The 19,757-nt window shown below is 38.5% G+C and overlaps 3 protein-coding genes across 3 annotated transcripts; 1 reads left to right on the top strand and 2 right to left on the bottom strand.

Moving 5' to 3' along the window:
- Nucleotides 1-593: 593 nt before the first annotated feature.
- Nucleotides 594-1,751, bottom strand: LOC133738036 (PRA1 family protein F2-like). The gene has a single exon (XM_062165472.1). It carries the CDS (start codon nt 1,450-1,452, stop codon nt 841-843), a length of 612 nt encoding a protein of 203 aa, XP_062021456.1. The 5' UTR covers nt 1,453-1,751; the 3' UTR covers nt 594-840.
- A 3,312-nt stretch (nt 1,752-5,063) lies between these two features.
- LOC133739906 (GABA transporter 1-like) lies at nt 5,064-7,499 on the bottom strand. The gene is made up of 7 exons (XM_062167720.1): nt 7,245-7,499; nt 7,038-7,160; nt 6,703-6,797; nt 6,336-6,522; nt 6,097-6,227; nt 5,770-5,985; nt 5,064-5,634 (listed from the first exon to the last, which is right to left on the bottom strand). The coding sequence occupies exons 1-7, from the start codon at nt 7,438-7,440 to the stop codon at nt 5,233-5,235; spliced, it is 1,350 nt and encodes a 449-aa protein (XP_062023704.1). The 5' UTR covers nt 7,441-7,499; the 3' UTR covers nt 5,064-5,232.
- Nucleotides 7,500-11,988: 4,489 nt separating this feature from the next.
- LOC133739079 (signal recognition particle 9 kDa protein) lies at nt 11,989-14,198 on the top strand. Its single transcript, XM_062166794.1, has 4 exons — nt 11,989-12,149; nt 12,412-12,480; nt 13,426-13,519; nt 13,933-14,198. Exons 1-4 carry the CDS (start codon nt 12,078-12,080, stop codon nt 14,007-14,009), a joined length of 312 nt encoding a protein of 103 aa, XP_062022778.1. The 5' UTR covers nt 11,989-12,077; the 3' UTR covers nt 14,010-14,198.
- The last annotated feature ends 5,559 nt before the right edge of the window (nt 14,199-19,757 follow it).

Here is a 19,757-nt window from a genome sequence, read left to right as displayed (position 1 = left end):
ACCAGTAATCATATGGTGAATCCTCCCTCACTCCTCAGTTGCTTAATCCTACCCCACCAAAACAATTCCAGAATAATATGAAACAGAAGCCATCACAATTCAGAAAGAAGGTCCATGTGGAAACCAGCTACAGATGAAAAGCATTCCGATTAAAGGCAATGGCAGCAATAATTATTGCTTTCCCTTTTCCAGTAATCAATTCAGAGACTTCCCTCACATGGATTAAAAAAAAACAAGCATTGCATCTCTACACTAGAAGTCTAGAAGGAGATAGTGTAGCTTCCTCATCATCCAGCCTTCAAAGTCTGAAACACCTATGTACAGTGACATATATGGAGCAGTCATGGTCATTAAACTCACAGAGCGAGCTATACTATCAAAACCTTTCACTCATGGGATTTAAATCAACATAGCTCCCTGAAACTTATCTAAGACATGGTAACGCTAGCAAGATTCACTAATGCACCAATATGACAACGAAAATGAAGGCAAGTAAATATGTAACAACAAAAGCTATACATTTTGAGTCGAAATTCAAATGCCTTAATCCAAGAACCAAAGAGCGTTACAATAATTTCCTTTCACAACCAAACTCGAAGCAACACCATATATTGGCATAAAACCAGGCACTCTGATACACGTTTTAGTAAGAAAAATCTATATAGGTTGGTCAATTCACTACCTTTACAAAAGTGTTGTAAGGAAAAAAACCAACTGAACTGGAAACTCGAAACTAAAACTAAAACCAAAGAATAGAGCTAACCACAGCCAAAATGAACTCCTCCTCCGAATCAAAGATCAATTCTTGGCACAAAAGGTACCCAAAATCCAGAGGCAGAGCTAAAAGCCGGTGTAGCCATTACGGGTGGGGCTGCCCACGACCGAAAACAAGCCACCGCCTTCTAGGTCATCCCTATACAAATCCTCAGTGCCCCGAAACGCCGCGTGTAACAGCACGAGCGCGATCCCAACGAGAATGGAGACGAGGACGTTCAACCAGACGCTGGTGAAGACGAGAGCGACGACGGTGACGACGGCGAGGACGGCGAGGACGATGCGGTCGTCGACGATCCAACTGAAGAGGACGAGGGGAGCGTCGCGGAAGAAGTAGAGGAAGAACCAGGCGACGAAGACGAGGAGGAAGACGATGAGGGAGACGGGGTGCCAGAGGAGGCTGAGGAAGAGGATGAAGAGGACGGCCATGGCGTAGTTGACCCGGAAGTGGCTGAGGTTGCTCTTGATTCGGAGCGTGGCCATGCCAAAAGTTTCGGGGCGCGTGAAGCTGGAGAAAGGCTGGACCAGCTCGAGCCATGGGCGGCGCGTGGCGAAGACGGCCTGGGTGGCGTCTCTGGCGCGTGAGAACGTCGTGGTTGGGGTTGTGAATGCGGCGGCGGCGGCGGGTGGAGGGAGGGGGGTGCCGTAGGGGGCGGCTTTGGAATTGGAGGAAGACATTGGAGGAGGGAAATGAGAGAGATTGGAGATGAAGCTGCTCAATTAAACCCTAGGAGAGAGAAAAGGCAAGAAATTTGATATGGGGATTTGGAATCAGAATCATAGAGTAGAGAAAGGGAAAGAGAGAGAGAGAGAGAGGTTTCTGTAACTGCTTTGCTTTGTGGAAGACTGTGTGGGCTGGTTCCTTCTGATATTTGTGCTCGGTGAAAGGCAAAACGAGCGCGTTTTGGAGGGCTCTGCTACGACGCCGTTTTGGCCTCAAATTTGCAATACGAGATGTCTTTCTCGTTCTCAGAGGGACAGCGGTGGCTAGCTACGACCTTACGAGTCTGACCTAATAATTTCAGAACGTGACCTCTTGCCCGATCTACTAGTCGAAGGCGTTGCTTGCGACCGCCTTGCAAGCTCTTGCTAGTGTTGGAAATTTTCTTTGGGTTCTTGACCCAAAGCACCAAAATTATCTCACTTACCCTAGCAACAGATTTTCATTCCCACTAACCCAAATTAAAAAGAAATGACAAATATGCCCTCAGCCTAATTAAGAAACTACAACCACTGCCACCACCCTCATCTCTCCCTATCATCCCGCTCTCTCTCCTCCAGCGCTCTCTCTCTCTCTCTCTCTCTCTCTCCCTCCTCCGGCGCTCTCTCTCTCCTCCGGCCCTGTCTCTCTCTCCTCTGGCGCTGTCTTTAAATTGTTGCGATCGAATTCGGGAAGAAAAGAAGAGGCGGAGAACGTGCCGGTGAACCCTAAGGACTTAACGGTGACGGGCCGAACCAGCTCGGAGTTGTCGAGAGCTCCGTTTAACCCGATTCAGAACCCTAAGCCAGAACAGAAGTCGGCGATTTGGAGTAGGGCTGAGAAGACGCCAACTAAAGCTTCCAAGGCCAAAGCTTCCGATCCGGGGATGCCTCTTCGGACACCGGAAAAGCACGGTGCTGCGTTTTAAGCTCGGAAACGGTTCGGTTGGGCCCAGAGGAACGATTCGGGTGATTTTCATGAGGATGGGGGTGCTTGTAAGACTCAAGTGAGCAGAGGACGTGGTAATGGAAATAGGGGTTTGACAAATTTGACGCCTCGGATAGCCAGGACGTTGGGAAAGGTGGTTCAAGTTATTCAAAGAGTAAATGTGAAATTTGCAGGCAGAGCAATTTGTAATTCGACTTCACTATTGCAGGTCTGTCGCCTGAGGGTGCTTTGGTCTTCGGTGCCCAGAGCATTTTCTGGTGCCCAATTTTTTTTTTTTTGTAAACTGTGGGAAGAAATCTGAGAAGGAAAAAAAAAAAAAAAATTGTATTGGGGGGCGAATCAAAATGGTGCTACTTCTGTTTTGCAACAGAAGGCCAGAAAGGAAAGAAGACAGAAAAAATAATATTCAATTGCTCCCCAATAGACGTCTATTGGGGGGCAATATACGTCTATTGGGGAGCAATAGACATTTGAATTGATGTAATCTACTCATTTTTTTGTTTAATCAAAGTTTTATTTATTTAATTTTATGAAGATTAGTTCCCATTCCGGAGATTGAAAATTCTATTGGGGGGCAATAGACGTCTATTAGCCATGTATTGCCCCTCAATAGACGTGTATTGCCCCTAGACATCTATTAGGGGGCAATAGACGTTTTGAATTGATGTAATCTCCTCGTTTTTTTTTCTTTAATCAAAGTTTTATTTGTGTAGTTTTAGGAAGATTAATTACCATTTTGGTAATCTAAACGTCTATTGGGGGGCAATAGACGTCTACTCGGGGGCAATACATGGCTGATAGTCGTCTATTGGGGGGCAATACATGGCTGATAGTCGTCTATTGGGGGCCAATAGACGTCTATTAGGGGGCAATAGATGTCTATTGGGGGCAAAAAAACTTTCCGGTGAGATTTTCAGCAATTTCCGGTGGGCGGCAGCCGGTGACCGGAATCCGGCGAAAGTTGGCCGGATTCCGGCGACCGGTGACCGGATTCCGGCGGCCGGTGACGAGCTCCGGCGAAGTCTCCTATAGTTTCTCTCTCTTCCATTTTCTCTCTCTCTCTAAGTAACAAAGGGGTGAGGGGTAAAATGGTATTTAAAAAAAATTAAAAACAAAAAAAAAATCTTAATGGGGTATTAGGGAAGACTCCCTTAGAGTGTATTGGGTAAGAGGGAATTAAAAAAACTTAATGGGGTAAGGGAGAAAAAAATCCCTAGAAATGGGGTAAATGGACAAAACCCCATTTTCTTTTGGACAAATATAGACTTATCGGGTTATCATTACAGTTACGGTTACTATTACAATTTCAATCCTCACTGCTCGCTTGACTAATACAATTCATTATTCGATGTTTTTTGACATATGGTTATGATCTTATTACTTTTAAAATTAGATGCGCTTAAGCATCTAGCTTTGCTTTAGAGCTTTATATTTGACACATTTTTTGCATCTACCCATTGTGCTTTCAGTTTCATTTAATATATTGATCGTTGTCTAAAAACGAAAAAACTTGAATATGAAATTCGAGCTCTATCTCATAATCGCATTATGTTCCTATAACTCGTATCTACTTGTGGAAAATTGTAAATACCAGATGGAATAAGAACTAGATGGTTTTAAGTAGTAAACAAGGTTTTGTGATTAAACTACTCAAGAATGAAGATCACAAGAATTTGCTGACGCAGTGTAAACCTCACCTTTGAGGAAACTTCACTGCGTGGCTTTTAACGTAGCCAACACGAGGAACAAATCCAATATGAATCAAATTGTTACAGATCACAACTCGTGGTATTCAACTCAACCACGTTACAAGCAACAATGCTAACTTGTATACAATTTGAATAACCTATACTGCAAACTCAAATCTCTCAAAGTCAGGTGAGCTTTACAAAATCAATCTTTCTCTTTCACCTTGTATCAAGGACACACCGATCTCAAATACGATATGAGAGAAATAATGCAGTGATATGAATAAGTAAATATGAAGGAGAGTTTTTCCAGAAATCAATTTGTGAAGACTATGCAACACACAAGAAAACAAAACACCGAAAAACCCTGCCTCCAGAATGTAGTTTGAAAGACCTTTTATAGGGGAGCAAAACTCCCCCTAAATCAAATCTTTTCTTGTCACCAAAAACAAGAACAAAATGGGAAGGTTTTCAAACTGATTTTGATAAACATTCAAAACATTCTAACTTTATGAAAAACCAATCTATGATTGATATGCATATCAAAAACGTTTAATGCAGATGTGAATATTCAATCACTCTAATTGATATGCATATCAATTCATAATCATGCAGACTGATATGGTATGAATACCAACTTTAACTCAAGATCACGTGAGATGATTCTCCTTGATCTTCTCCTCATGATTCTGCGATCTTCCTCTTTGTTTCCTTGAACCACCGGGAAGACAGGAGAATTTTTCTCCAAGTCCACTGCATCTTCTGTTTTTCTTGTGATCATGGGAAATCATGTATTGAATGGTAATAGCCCAATTTACTTACAAAAATACCAACAAAGTTTATTCGACAATCTAATGACGCCCTTACGGGAGTTTAATCGAAGCAACTTTGTTAGCGTCAACAGAACATATAATCAATAGTTTCTCCTAATAAGGCGCAGAACCTGAAAGCCATCATAAAACATTGAGCTACATTGCCATATATAACCAATAAATAGTGGCAAAGGCACTGGTACTTGCGGTCTACATTTTCTTCCTGCAATATTTGCATTTCATACTCGAGACTAGCAAAGTACAAGTCATAAGACTGCTGCAAGAACTCGCCAGTCTTGCAAAGCAGATCTCACATATCATGAAAGAACTTATAAGTCTTGACATCTTCCACAATAAACTTGACTGCCCCAATGCAACCGAACACTGCAACAGCCGAGAACCAAACCACTATAGCAAAGTTAAGAAGTAGCAAAGACAGATACATTTTGGTGTTTTGGTGCCGTCTTCTTCTAGCTTTTAGATATGCCATAGCAGGGAACACAAAGTCCAGTGGTGTGAACCCAATTGCTCCGCATATTGCCACAAAATCCCCAAAGAATGGCATGGCTGCTGCAACTAGTGTAATAAGTAGCATATACATGGAGGTACAAACAAGACGAACTAGCTTGTTTCTTAGTGAGGAACGAATTGTAGCAGTTTCATTATACAACAGTCTCTCCTCGAAGTAGGCATATGTTGGCCTGCAGTATATCTAAGAAAACCGAGTACACTACAGTAAGTGCGACGTTATGTTGTTCAACTATAAGTCAATCTTCGAACCTAATAAGTCAGCAGATATCTTACAAGAGATGTAAGTATTTATGTTAGTATCTGAGAAGCAGGGTACCTGAAAGCATCCTGATATTTGTATGACAGCAAAAAGATTGGCCATGACAATAGTCCATTGAGGAACAGTAAGTGAAGACAAGATGTAAGGCTCAACTTGTGACCCAAAAGCCCAGTACCCAGTGAAGGCCAATTGCCAGTAACTCAACACTATGATACCATAAGCTGCTGATACACCTTTGTACACATTTTTCTTTGCAGGTTCTCTCACAGTGTTCTGGTAAAGCAAAATTAAATGGTCCATATTCGACAAACAAAATGATCATTAGCCTTACGCCCTTACTTCAACACTGAAAATTGGTAAATGAGAAATGTCTGTATGGATAACCTGTATCTCTGGAAGCATTGCATCTCCAAAGGAAAAGGCAATTGCTCCGAGAGCATTGAAGGCTCTAAAGACTTTGGATGAGGAGCTTCCATCTAAACCGTAACTGATTGATTTTCTGTCAATCTTTTTCCCTGTAATGAAATGAAGTCAGATTTCAAAGAAGCAATTAATTTGATAGACTAGTAGTATATATGGTGTCTGTATATATGATGTACAGGACTACAGAAGCATATATATACCATTATAAATTGTGACACCAATGGTTGTAGCAGCAAAGCCAATTGTGCTGAAAGTGCACAAGGCATTTACCCATCTTAAGGAGTGTATATCAGGGAGCTGAGAGAGAAAGAGCTCAAAGACCCCAAAGAAAATAACAAAATGTTGCAGAGTTAAGTCACCATCCTTGTGATAATACTTGTAAACAGCCTGCACGAGAAATAGCCAAGGGATATATATTCAATTCCTTTCTCTAACGAAGGAAATGGTCACTTGCTGATACCGAATTTTCAGTACTGATACCTTCAATTTGTGTAACCTTGTGGTGCCCGAAATAAGCGCACTACAGGAAATAAACTGAAGCTAGACTTGAAGAGTTGGTTGACTAACCTTAAGGCTACTCCCAGCTGCAATTTGAATGGCAATGTTATTGCCTATTGAAGCTACCTGCTGAAAAAATGCAATAGACCAATAACCCCAGAACCCTTTAAGAACGTGAAAACAAAGACGTGTCAATTAACATAGCATGTTTACTGTTGTGTAAACTGTAAAGTGACTAAAACAAAGGCATTTTGATACTGCTGTTGTGAAAAGCATTTTTATTACAAGCACCTATAAGTACAAATGCTTTCAGAATAACTAAAGGCGCTTTCGAGAGTCATGCTGTCATGGTATACGATGCGTGCTGATTAGAGTGGCAGATAGATAAGTTGTTGAAAGTGTACCGAAAATGCTTTGGGCAAGGTGGCGATAGGTAACATGTTTCTTCCCATCCCACTTCCACAGAGAAGCGATGAGCAGACTAGAATACCATGTGGCCAGTGTTGCACCTACCAAGCTGCTTACCCCTGAAAATCAACCCCCAATCAATTAATTACTAGAGATAACTTCTTTATGAATCAGAAAGGTACAAGTTAAAATTATGTAATTACCGAGAGGCCAACCAAGAGAAGCGAGAGCAAAAGGCAGAGGAGCATAGGCAGCAGGTGTGGCAATCGTTGTGGCCACATGAAACGCTGCGTGCTTCCATGTCCCTTTGCCATGTTTTGCTTCTTCTGCTTCTTCTACTTCTTCTACTTGCTGCCTTTCTTCCTCTGCTGCTTCTGTTGAATCTGGTGGTTGTGTCATTTTGCTTCTCAAACCTTAAACTTGCAAATACGTGCAGCTTCATTGGCCTTCGTGCTTTAATTAATGAACTGAACTAGCTAGCTAGTCAACAAAGTGAGCTCGTGTAGCTGCATTTGACCACTAGAGCTTAGAATCTTTGGGACGGCATTGCATCTCTTTGAAAAGTCTCATATAGAACAAAAAACAGTGGGTACCCATCGGGTCATCAGTGATCACTTATCTAATTGGAGGGGTAAAGTTGAGCTAATGAGGGTGCCATAAAAATGTCATCATCAACATATATACTTGTAGCACTAACACTAGATTTTCCTACAAAGAAAATTCGTTAAGGCTTTAAAATTGACACTTTTATTAAAGTTGATCTTATTTTTGTTGATGATATGCAGCATCTATATTACTCCAGAATATATACGCGGAGAGAAAAATAGTTATTTTTGTCGCGAAGAAAATGGAGAGGATCTTGTAAGTAATGTAAGTGACACAAGAGGTTTGGCTTTATGTCCTTTTATCTGCGGCGCTATAGCTAAAAGTGATTAATTATAAGAGTAATACTGTCTGATCTTGTTTCTGAATATTCACAAAATTATGCAGGCATGGAACAAATGGAGGGCAGGGGAGACTTCAGAGTTGATAAATCCCATGTTGATGACTAATTCAAGCAATGAAATAGTGAGATGCATCCAAATAGTCCAACCATGGGGGAAGTTATTGCATGCTTACTAGCAACCCTGCCACTGATACTCTCCGAGACCCAGCATGCCCCTGATTAAAGCATGAGGCTGAGCACAAATGCAAGATTCATGATTTGACAATAACATTGGCGAAAACTGAATATGACTTGACCTAAGTGAAAAAACATGAACTAGGTGTGAGGCATTGAGTATGAGCTCCCGTTTGAATAGAAAAAAACAAAGGTGGCACTCGAGGTATTGAGTATAGTACACCTCTTGTAGCCAATAACTTGTAATGTTTATGTTCCCTTATGAATTGCGGTATCTCTGGAGGTAGTTAGCTCTCTGTGATGCATCCATTGTTAAAGGCTCATAGCTAGCTAACATATCTTAGCACACAAAACATAGACCTGAATAAACAAAAATGTGCTAGCTATATACTAGTACTGATACAGGTCTAGCCAGAAGTCTTTGCAAATGTACCTTAATAATGCAATCTTCGAAGGATCTGTCAACAACTCTCCTTTCCAAAGTACCATCTATTTTGAAGGTGCTGCACAAGCTCTGTGGAACTTCATAACATTATGTATGACTTGGAAGACATCAGCTGCTGATCTCATGATGCTGAGGGTGGTTTGAAGGGTTGTGTCCATATTAATGCAGACTCCCCCCCCCCCCCCCCCCCCCTGGCTATAGGCAAGTAAAGAAGAGTGGAACCACGAATAATGAAACCAAACAGGCCCGAAGAAAATTTTGCTACATGGGCCAAATGGCTTGTCCTTGAGGATCCAGATGAAACCAATTTTTCTGATTCCTTTTAAACTCCTCAGGGACCAATACATGGATGCACAGCTTTCAAAGACCTTCTTTCTCCCCTGCAGCTCTGTTTAGAATTGGCTGGCATCTTGGAGTTTTTCTTAGTAATCCTACCATCCATATATATATATATATTAATTTCAGTTAGCATTACCATTAAATGGTTAAAGAAACTTCAAGATATTGACGATTTTGAAAGGAACATAAAGGCATAAAGCAATAACAACAATACTCCGAACTTCATTTATCCCAACTGATATCACAATCCACTTCAGTAGTTCAGTTGTTTCTATTTGGGAAATGAGTCTTATTTACAACAAGAAACAATCATAATCAATGGAAACTGTAACTCTTAATGGAAGAGGATAGTAAATGCGCATGTCATGATTATACCTCTTTGACAGCGTAAAAGTATATGCATGATATATTAATTGAGCAAAAATCTAATCGAAAACCATGAGTGGGATTAATCTTAGGTATCCACAAGTCCTTTCTGGTAGTGATTTCATCGCTGTTGTTTTGCTGATTTTGAGAATATGGTCGTCTTGAAAGTGGCTATGAATGAGTTTCGAGCACACTGAAGACACTTTGTATTTGGGTAAATCTTTGCTTAAATTTTCGGCTCATCTAATACTATTTCATATGTCTCTATAGGTTTCCTGCAGTATTCTGCCAGTGTCACTGCCATATTAAGACTTTGAGTCAACTTTCACGCAGTACATGATTGTTACAGATCAAATATTTCATTGAACTTCTCTACTGTAAACTTTTTTACTGGGAAAGAATACGATTATGGACTGCCTGCTAAGATATATTTTTTATATATGTGTGTGTAACTAAGTCTTCTCCTAAGAACATGACCTCCAAACAACATTTTTCGTAAGGAAAAAAAAAAAAGGTACAGCAAACTGCACACCAGTTTGTTTATATGATCTAGGATCTAGTTCATCTGTCCTATTCTTGAAAGATTCCCTCATGATCATTGCAAGCTTTAAGCAGGCATCTAGGCATATCTGTTTCCCTGGCTAGCAAAAACCGTGTTAGAACAGAATAAGCACCCATCCCAAAACAATTCATCTTTTTTTTTTTTTTTTAGCAACCATTCCATCTTAAAATAAAATACTTGCCCGCTCTGGATGATCAGCCTAGTGAAATAACCTTCCCGAGGATTTTTACATATACTGAAGCATCTAGTGCACTCAGTCCACTGGTATCCAACTTGTCAAATAGAGTATCACTTCCATGCTTCGCTGAAGCGAATAGAAAACAAAATTCACACACATTCATGGCCTTAACAAAAAGAAAACATCCATAACTATAACTCAACCACCGCAACAAAAAGGAGATATCCTAAGATTATAAAGCCACAGACTCACCGGCCTGGAACACTATAATCGCGGTGCAAACTGAATACTCTACTTCATAAACAGTTTCACTCGTTAAACCTCTGCCATGGAAGCTAAACTGTGGTTTTATCAAAAAACTGGTTGACCTGTTATTTGATAGTGATAAAATAAACTTATAGACTCTATGAAGGCCATGCGTTACCTCCAATTAATTTGTTAGCAGAATTTGCTTATATGTTCTTAACTTTTTGGTGCAGCAACCAAGACAACCACCTTCATCATCGTCCTGCAGGCAACACAAGCCAAAGCATGTGTAATCCACTCTGATGATTTTTTTTTTTTTTTTTTTTTTTTTTTTTGAGAAAAAAGGGTATGGATTATTTGATAACACCTTTACTGATATTGACAAGGGTATTACTAGTGTTAGACTACTCGTTAGCCTGCCTGACCTTGTTGATAAATGTTAAGACACCAGATAAACCAATTGCTTAGGAGTGATTGGACTCTTTAAGCATCATCTGCCTAAATGCCTTCTCAGATTAACTATACTTGCAGTTAAGAATAATATTATGCAGGAAGAAACACACACAATCTGCGAATTGAAAGCACGCAGAAGCCTGTATATGGTTGAAGAAATCTACAACAGTACGCTAATTAGTCCATAGACTACTATACCTTCTCATTTCCAGCCTTGAGAGCAAGTTTATCGCTCATATAGGTCACAACTGCTTTCTGTATTTACATCATCTTTACTTAGTGTATGTGTATGCCGCCCTAATATTGTCTATGTGCTCCTGCATAATCTGAAAATGTAAGAGAGATATAATTGAAAATGTGTGTGTGTGTGTGTGTCCCATCTAAAGTTCTAAACACCTTCTATATATATCCTTGCTTTGTCATATCACTCCTTGTTACTTCCCATTCCAGACATCTCTATTATTTTAGGGAGATTATCATGATGATCACCAAGACATGCAATACCTAAATCAAAATAAACTATATATGATCACGAATCTAATAGAAACTGCTACCTAAATTTCTAATCACCGTAATCACATAAGCAATCAGAGACAATATTATGAGCACACAAGGATATTCAGGGAGATCAAACCCTGAAGCAATCAAAAAGGATGAAGCTAGCGTACTTGTACCTTTATAGGTGGATAGGGTTCTGCAACACATGCAGTCAGTGACGACCCGATTATGGGCTGATATGGTTTTTGTTTTTTTTATATATAAGAGCAAACCGAATCATATAGTATCCAACCAACTACACAAGATTGCTAATTATGACCAGAAACAGTACTTTCTCTTGTTTCACCTAAATCACATTTTTATTCTAGTAAGCCAATCGGCAAAAGTTCAAGCAAGTCCGGCTAGCTCCTACATATATATCCTCCACATAAAGGCTGGTCGGCAACACTCCCGCTTGTGACGTCCAAACATGACTCATTAGGTCATGCACTATTCTTTTTTCTTTTTCTTTTTTTTTGTTGAGAAAACATTACTATTCTTTGTAATAATAGAAAACATATTTTATTTCTACATTAATCTTTTTCCAAAAACTAAAACAACTAGCGGGTATATCCATGACCCATAAAGCGTCCTAAAGAAACGGGTCTTGAGTAAGGGAGGCCCAGATAAGAAAACCGAGCTGGGCCCAATTAGGTGCACCTTTCCCTTATGGTGGAAGGTCTCTAATATAAACACAACCGACGTCCTTGTTGGCGTTGAAAAGGCAATAAACCCATCCATCTCCCTTGAAATCCTCGGATTCTACGTTCTTCAATCAAAAACCCTAACAATGGTGTACGTTACGTCCTGGGACGAATTCGTCGAGCGATCCGTGCAGTTGTTCCGCAACGATCCTGATTCGGTAGTCCGATTTTCTCTTGTTGTTTCTTTTCTGTTTGGTTGCTTTAGGAAATTGAAGAGGAGGATTGAAATTGCCTACTTCTTGATTGCTTTTTATGTGTGTGTGTCTTTGATCCAATGTCTGGGCTTTAAAATCAAGACCGAGACCGAGACCGAGCAAATAGTTAGTTGAATTTAGGCATAGTAGTGAACTAGATGCTGTTAGATTGCCTTTGGTCTTTAAATTTAACTGTTGATTGTGTTGATCTGTTTGTTGCTTGCAGACTCGGTATGTGATGAAGTACCGGCATTGCGATGGAAAGCTGGTTCTCAAAGTCACCGATAATAAAGAGGTACAACTGGTTACCTGTTCTCTGCTTTATAGTGTCGGTGCATTGCCTGAGACTCTTGATTTAGCTTTGTGAATGGATTTGATTTTTTTTTTTTTTTAAAGAGAATTTAGCCGCTATATTATTGAGATTGAACTTGCAGAGTTTGAAGCTGCCTTTGATATTAGGTAGAAGCGATCTTAATGGTTGGGACTTTACATTAATGTTTTCTGTTTGGATAGCTATTTTCTGTTTTGAGGCTTATGGTTGATGCAATTAGTCTAACACTAGTCCTTGTTTGGGTACTTCAGTTAGCTTTGTAACGCGTTGAATTATAGGAAATTAAGTAAAAGAATATCAGTTACAGAAAATATGTATGGTTAGCATTATACTTTTAGACTAACGTTGTATGAGTTTTTATGTGTTCTCTCAATATGTGCGCTTGTACTTAACTTGCTGTATGTGTTAACTCTTCAATAATCCTTTACGTGCAACTTTGGGAAATTTAGGATTTGAGTCAGAATCCCTTACAAGGGTTCCCATTGAGGAATTGATGGTAAGTTGGTGCTTTAAAAAGAATTCTACAACCAGAAACCGACTATACTGAAATTCGATATCAGTGCCATTGTGTTCATGCACTTTTGGAATGTGGTGTATCACATATGTTTTGCTTAGATGTAGAATGCAGGCTATTTAAATCCCCATATCTCCTGCACTTGCCTTTGGAAACCTGGATTGCATATCATTTACATTATTGTTAATAAAAAAATATTTGCATGACATTGCATACTGATATTGCATATCATTTACATTATTGTCAGTACTCTGCATACTGATATTGGGATTTAATGCATATCAATGGTTATGATGACTAAGTGCTTAGGATATTATCTATGAATTCAAATTTCTAGATACAAGAAAACCATTGCACATGATTTACTCATTCAATCGATTCTTTTGGTTTTGCAGTGTCTGAAATTTAAGACAGATCAGGCGCAGGATGCTAAGAAGATGGAGAAACTGAACAACATATTCTTCACCTTGATGGCCAGGGGTCCTGAAGGTATATCACATTATCTTTTTTTATGATTAACATGTATGTGAATTATTTTGCCTTCCTGTTCGCTGGGTCTTAGAACTATAGTACCTGAAAAGGTTGGATTGCCTGCTATGTGCTTCAATTGAACAAGTGTCATGTTTTCTTTGTGGAATAATATCTCTGATCTAGGGTGGCACCTGTTTTCAAATGGCCCTTAAAGCCTTGAAAGGTTGCTCACCTTACTGAAAGGAACAAGTAGCGTTGAAGCTTAGAAACTGGCTTAAAATACAAGACCATGATTGAAGCAGCATTGCTTTGAAATTGCAATTTTTTGTCCTATGGATGTCTTTGGAATCTTCCAGTTTTGACCTTGATGTTGTTTGCATCAGTTGTACTAACAATCATGCATTTTCTTTTGTCTTGTTTCCTTTTTGCAGTTGATCCATCGGAAGTTACTGGGAAAGATCAGATGGATGCACAGCCAACCAAAAAAGGCAGGGGAAGGAAACAATAGTTTTGTTGGCCATTAGATAATTAGGTCTTTTGTACTCATCTTAAGATTAACCCAAGAATTACTTGGAGATTTTTGTGTAACTATAATTCAGAAAGTTGTGGAATTTTCCTGATGGTTTGTCAATTCTACAGTTCGGTTTTATTCCATTTTATATAATAGAATTATTGTCACCCTTCACTGGGTACAGAATTCGTTTTGGCTTGGCCAACATATGTTCTATAGAAATTTGTGATATGAACCAGTTGATGATTCTTCAGACCAAAGAAAAAAAAAACTGGTGATTCTATTTCCCCAATGTTTGGTTTTGATTCCAGTTTAGATATTAGCTAACGTCCCCAAAAAAAATTTACTGGGTACTGGGTTCGACTTCTGGCCTTTAGCTAACGTCCCCAAAAAAAATTTCCACTCATTACCCTTGTAAAGAAAATTGTGAAGTCGCAAGTTCACGACTGCTTTGAACTACGCGATGCCTTCAAGTCCCATAGCGTCATATCAGTCTTTCAGACCACGGGATACCATGTCCTTTGTATGCTATGACAACCCTTGGAGAAAAATTGTACACAGCACAGAGACACAAATGAAATTATTTTCATAGGTTTGTGTTGCCACGAAAAGGACTCCACATTTTTATCGTTTTAAACTTTTAGTGTTGCTGTGTTGTCTTGGTAAGTGTGAATATTATACGTTTGTGTTGCGCTCTACCAAAAACTAAGTGCCTAAGCTTAATCATCTTGGATGTAAAACTGTTTTCACAATAGGTCTTCGTAATATGAAAAATATGGGTCGTCTTTTGTCTTAACATTATCCACAAATCAACTTAATACAATGTTATCGTATATATTTCACGTCGTATACACACACAAAAACTTCATACATACGAGATTAATACAATACAACTGAACGTTTATACTTTGCTGGTAAGTGGCAACTTTAGTTATTCATGCGCCTTTACCATGATTGCTCAAACATTGGAGTTTCTTTAACTGTTTATGAATAGTAAAAGAGTCATTGTTTCTGGTATTTTGTTCAGACATGGGGTTTGCTTCACTGTTTTCTGAATAGAGAGAAAGAAAGAGACGTTCTGGGCTACCTCCCTCCATCTACAAGCCTACGCTTGGTTTGAGTGAGTGAGATCTGTAACCGAGGAAGGAAGCTAGAGCTAGCTCGACTGTCAAAGATAGTGATGCTTTTGGCATTTGCGATTCCAATGATAGAAGTACGTACTGTTTCCTTTTACCAGATCCCAAGGCACTCTTTGCCCTTTGTTTTACTTTATCAGTGCCACTGAAAAAAGCTAAAGCGTTTGCTAAATCCATGTGCTCCATGAAAGCTTGTGAAGCTGAAACTCTGCCTTTCATTTCCCCGAAGAAGAAAGGACGATTAGAGAACAAAAGGAAAATATTCTTCAATCAGATGCAGGGACAGAAATGGACGCTGGGACAGAATATCTAGGACTCTTAATTGGTGGTAATGGTGTCTGTGTGAACAAGGTTAGGACAAAGTGCATCGTTTCATTATCATTATGAATAATAAGGGTACGGTGGTGGAGAACTCTCTAAATTAAGCTTCTTTCTGCATGTGTTAAATTAATGCAAGCAGGGATCCCCTGCATGATTCTTTTGCAGAAGATCTTGCAGTTTTAAAACGTTCAATTCTTCATGCAATTGCGGGTTTGGAATATTTTGTTGGGAATTTAATGGAGAAGTTCGCACGCTTACATATACTTCTCGTTTCAGTATTTTGCATTATTTTGAGACAATTTGTCAAATATTTGGCTATTATACATGAAAAATAATGAAAACATGTAAAATTAAAACACTTTGTAGCATATGTTTAGACCTACATATGCTACAAAGTGTTTTAATTGTACATGTTTTCATTATTTTTCATGCTAGTGTTTTTTTTTTTTTTTGCTTAGTTATTGCTTTAATCTCTCCTTGAGACAATCCGTCAAAACTTTAGTTCTACACTTTGAAAACAATGAAACGTATGAAGTCGTTAAACATTTTCGTAGCATATTTTAATCTTGTTCTAGAGGTGAGTTGTAAAAATTCGCACGGTAGTTTGTTTTTCTTGCTTAATTGTTATTGTCTTAATCTCTTTGAGACAATTCGTCGATCCAACACTTTAATCTTATATGAAATGTAGAAATAGTAATATATGAATGAATATATATAAATCGAAGCAAGTGCGTTGATCGTATTAGTAATAAAAAACGAGGATCATATATATACCATGGATTTTTGCAAAAGTAGAAGTAAGGAGAATAATATGCATGCACCTACAATGATTTCTACTCGCACTGTACGTATATACGTGTTATTAGACCAAAGCAGCTTCCCTTCAAAAAATATAAGACTCAAATAACCCAAAGAGGAAGAGAAAGAGAAAGAGGAAAGCAAAGGACTTGGGTGTTTTTCATGGCTGTATTGGTATAAAGTTAACCTTTGTCCCATAAAATCTGAATTGCTCCCAAGTTAAACGTTGTAAAGTATGAAATCCCTGCACTTTGTGAAGGAAAAACCGTGCTTTAATGTGCCTTTTGTTTTTCCACTTTCGTTACTCATAATTATGTTTTGATTCTTCTTCCTTTCGCCCTGCTTTTGTTCATAACTTCATATGTGGCGTTACGATCACACTGTGGTTCAATTTGAATCATCGATCGGGAGCACTATACTATGAGGCTGTCTTACTTTTTAGGTTAGTGAAACTAACTTTGAGGTTGTATATTATTATGAAACGGTTTTGGAATTCTTAAATGAATGGTGTTCCACAATAGTCAATAGAAGTTACTTATCCGTTGTGACAGATCGGACAAGGTGCAGACCTATTTGGGTGACTAGATTAGTAACTGGCCTCCGTCTCGGTCTACATGATTTCTCGTCGAGAGTTATTAACTATCTCGGATTTTGATCGGTGTTTCTTCAACCAACTTATATAAGTTAAGTGGGGAATGCTAGTCGATTTTTCCTTAAGAGGCACGAAATTGTTTTTTGATAGTATATATTAGCTTATTATGACACCTTGTTTTGTTTGTATGGAGTTTACCTGCAAATATCAATTACATAAGGATTTTTAGTATAGAATACTCATCATACTCTAACATTGTGCTAATGTGAATCACCCATTGTCTCCAAAAAAAAAAGAGTACGTATTTGAGAAGGTTTGAGTTCGATTTTCGTAATCATCTACCAACAATTAATAATAATAATAATAAGTTATTCAAAAAAATAATAATAATAATAATAATAATAATAATAATAATAATTTTAACTTACAAGTTTTTAAAGCAAACAAGTAAGGACTTTTGTATCGAAAAAAAATAGAGAAAGGACTTTTAAGACTCTAGATTACCTTAATTACCTAAAAATTCTTGAACTATGATAATGAGGAAACAAAGGATAACGTTAAAGATTATTTGAGTGCTTGCCTACAATTTCATGAGGAAATTAAGGATAATGTCGAAGGATTAAATAAAATTTTCAAGTATCGGTAATAATCAACTGGGAATTGAGCTGATTACGCGGATTCTCTAATTTAGACAATTAAGTCAACGGGCTGTAGGACTGGTGGGACCCACACAGTCAGTGGAACCAAAAGCACCGTAAGATACAAGAGATTTGGGTTTTGGGGGGGTCAAAACAACAACCGCATCGGGATGCGTGTAAGACTCTACCGGGTGTAACCCTACACGTGTCGAATGATGACTCGCCTTCTTTAACAACGGCTATTTCTTTCTTTATTTATATATTGAATATATCTGTTGCTTAGTCTTCTTTTGGGCCCCACCCTTTGACGGCCGTTATTATAAAGCCGTCTCAGCGTCCAAAGGCTTCAAAGTTCAAACTCAGAGCAAAGTGAGACAGAGCATGGAGCTTGGCTTTGGTTTCTCTCCTTTTTTTTCTCGACTTTACTTGGAAGTTGGAACCACTCCCAATTTCTCATCTCCAAAGATAAGATGGTTAAGAAATTATAGTATTTACTTACTATTACAATCTGACGAGTGGATATATCATAATTACAATGTCAGTGAGCAGTGATCTGTTGATTATTTGAAATAACATAGATAAAATAAGTTTAAATGTCACTAACATCATAAAATAAGTGTGGTGAGGATAAAATTTTTGTGGTTTCTACTAAAAAAAACATGACTGCATTATCAATATCAATGTGCGAATAAATAGTTTTATAGAAATAAAATGTTGGTGAAAGTCTTTAATAAGTTACAGGTTGGATAGACACTAAACAAACTAGGGGTGGGCATTTTGTACCGAAAATGCGGTTACCGACCCGAACCGCACCGAAAAAACGGTTCGGTAACCACACCGAACTAAAACGGTGTCGTTTTATAATCGGTTCAGCCCTTTTGTAATGCGGTTGCGGTTTGATATATAGGCCAACCGAAAAAAGCGGTTTGGTTGCGGTTTGGGCCTCAAACCGCACTGCGCCCACCCCTAAAACAAACTATGAAATTTTAAGCGTGTGTAGGTGAAAAAATAATCTAGGAGAATACGATATTGTCTAGTGTGTCACTTCACTCACTTGTGACCTTCTCTCCACATCATGGACTTTGTGCATCACAAATAGGAACACCATATTGGAAATTCATCTATTTAATAACTAGCCTTATTTTGTTGTATATTGGATTTGAGTTGGAGAAGCTACCGACATGCTGCATTACCCTAGAGTCAGTAGTTAGAGCAACTCCAATAGCTTATCTGTAATTTTTGTATTATGGGGAAGCAAGAGAAAAACCTCTGTTTATTCTCCAACTCCAACATAAACCTATTTTACGACAATCTCTAAAATCTCCATAATTCCTCCTTAAAATTTTAGAGATTGTTGTAAATTTAGGGAATTTGTTGGAGCAAAAGAAAGAAACTCATTTTTCCTTAAAATAGAGAAAAATCAAAATATGGAGAATCTGTTGGAGCTGATCCTAATAACTAAGTAACATTGTCAATAATATATAAGGTCTAATTAAGACTAAATATGCATGTAAATTACTGACTTCACATTTAATGTGACACCTTATTATTGATTTACGTTGTCATTACGAGATAAGGTAACTCAATTAAAGACTTTATCCTCTACTTATAGCATTAATTTGATTGAATTTTGCCACAATAGCCTTGAGCCCTTGATTGGATATTGATGCACCAATATATAATCTGAAATATCTTTCCCAAATTTTCATGTGGTCCACTGGTCCAACTCCTAGACCAAGATTTGGCCTTGTGTTCAAATCTGTGAGAAACAATTTTGCTACCAGATAGAAATATCTGTAAAATGACTAGAATCAGTTGGGGGGTCATTAATGATTCTTAATAAGGAAATATTTTTACTACCTTACCACATGTATTTTGTCATCACACTAACCCTATATTGCAAAATTGCAGCTCAGAATCAGAAACTTTTCAAACAAAATGTCCCTCTACACAGTAAGAAAATGCAATGAATTGCAGACAATTTAGGATACGAAATCCAAATCAGCAAGGGTGCAGCAAAACGTGAATCCATCCCTAAACGACAACTCAAACTGGCACACACAGTCTTCTTTTTCTGGGGGTTACAATACAGACTAAGGCTGAGTTCTTTCTCTCAGGAAGGAGTGAAAGATTCAATTTTTCAACTTTGAAAAATTGAAAACTGAAATGGGGGGGGGGGGGGGGGGGAGAAGGGAAGCAAGGAGAAAAAAAAAACACACACACAAAAAGTACTAACGAGCAGAGCCTATAAAATCAAAGT

This window comes from Rosa rugosa, chromosome 3 (genome assembly GCF_958449725.1).
Source record: "Rosa rugosa chromosome 3, drRosRugo1.1, whole genome shotgun sequence".
Classification (NCBI taxonomy): domain Eukaryota; kingdom Viridiplantae; phylum Streptophyta; class Magnoliopsida; order Rosales; family Rosaceae; genus Rosa; species Rosa rugosa.
The sequence above is the reverse complement of the archived record's forward strand: the minus strand, read 5'-3'. Positions and strand labels throughout refer to the sequence as shown.

What these genes read in the sequence shown, in the direction of transcription:
- LOC133738036 (XM_062165472.1), bottom strand. Translation starts at nt 1,452, where the DNA reads ATGTCTTCCTCCAATTCCAAAGCCGCCCCCTACGGCACCCCCCTCCCT.
- LOC133739906 (XM_062167720.1), bottom strand. Translation starts at nt 7,440, where the DNA reads ATGACACAACCACCAGATTCAACAGAAGCAGCAGAGGAAGAAAGGCAG. An exon ending in TTCTCTTGGTTGGCCTCTCG is followed by an intron (nt 7,161 to 7,244) that starts GTAATTACATAA and finishes GTTGATTTTCAG; the next exon opens with GGGTAAGCAGCTTGGTAGGT. An exon ending in AAATATCAGGATGCTTTCAG is followed by an intron (nt 5,635 to 5,769) that starts GTACCCTGCTTC and finishes CGGTTTTCTTAG; the next exon opens with ATATACTGCAGGCCAACATA.
- LOC133739079 (XM_062166794.1), top strand. Translation starts at nt 12,078, where the DNA reads ATGGTGTACGTTACGTCCTGGGACGAATTCGTCGAGCGATCCGTGCAG. An exon ending in AAGTCACCGATAATAAAGAG is followed by an intron (nt 12,481 to 13,425) that starts GTACAACTGGTT and finishes TTGGTTTTGCAG; the next exon opens with TGTCTGAAATTTAAGACAGA. An exon ending in GATGGCCAGGGGTCCTGAAG is followed by an intron (nt 13,520 to 13,932) that starts GTATATCACATT and finishes TCCTTTTTGCAG; the next exon opens with TTGATCCATCGGAAGTTACT.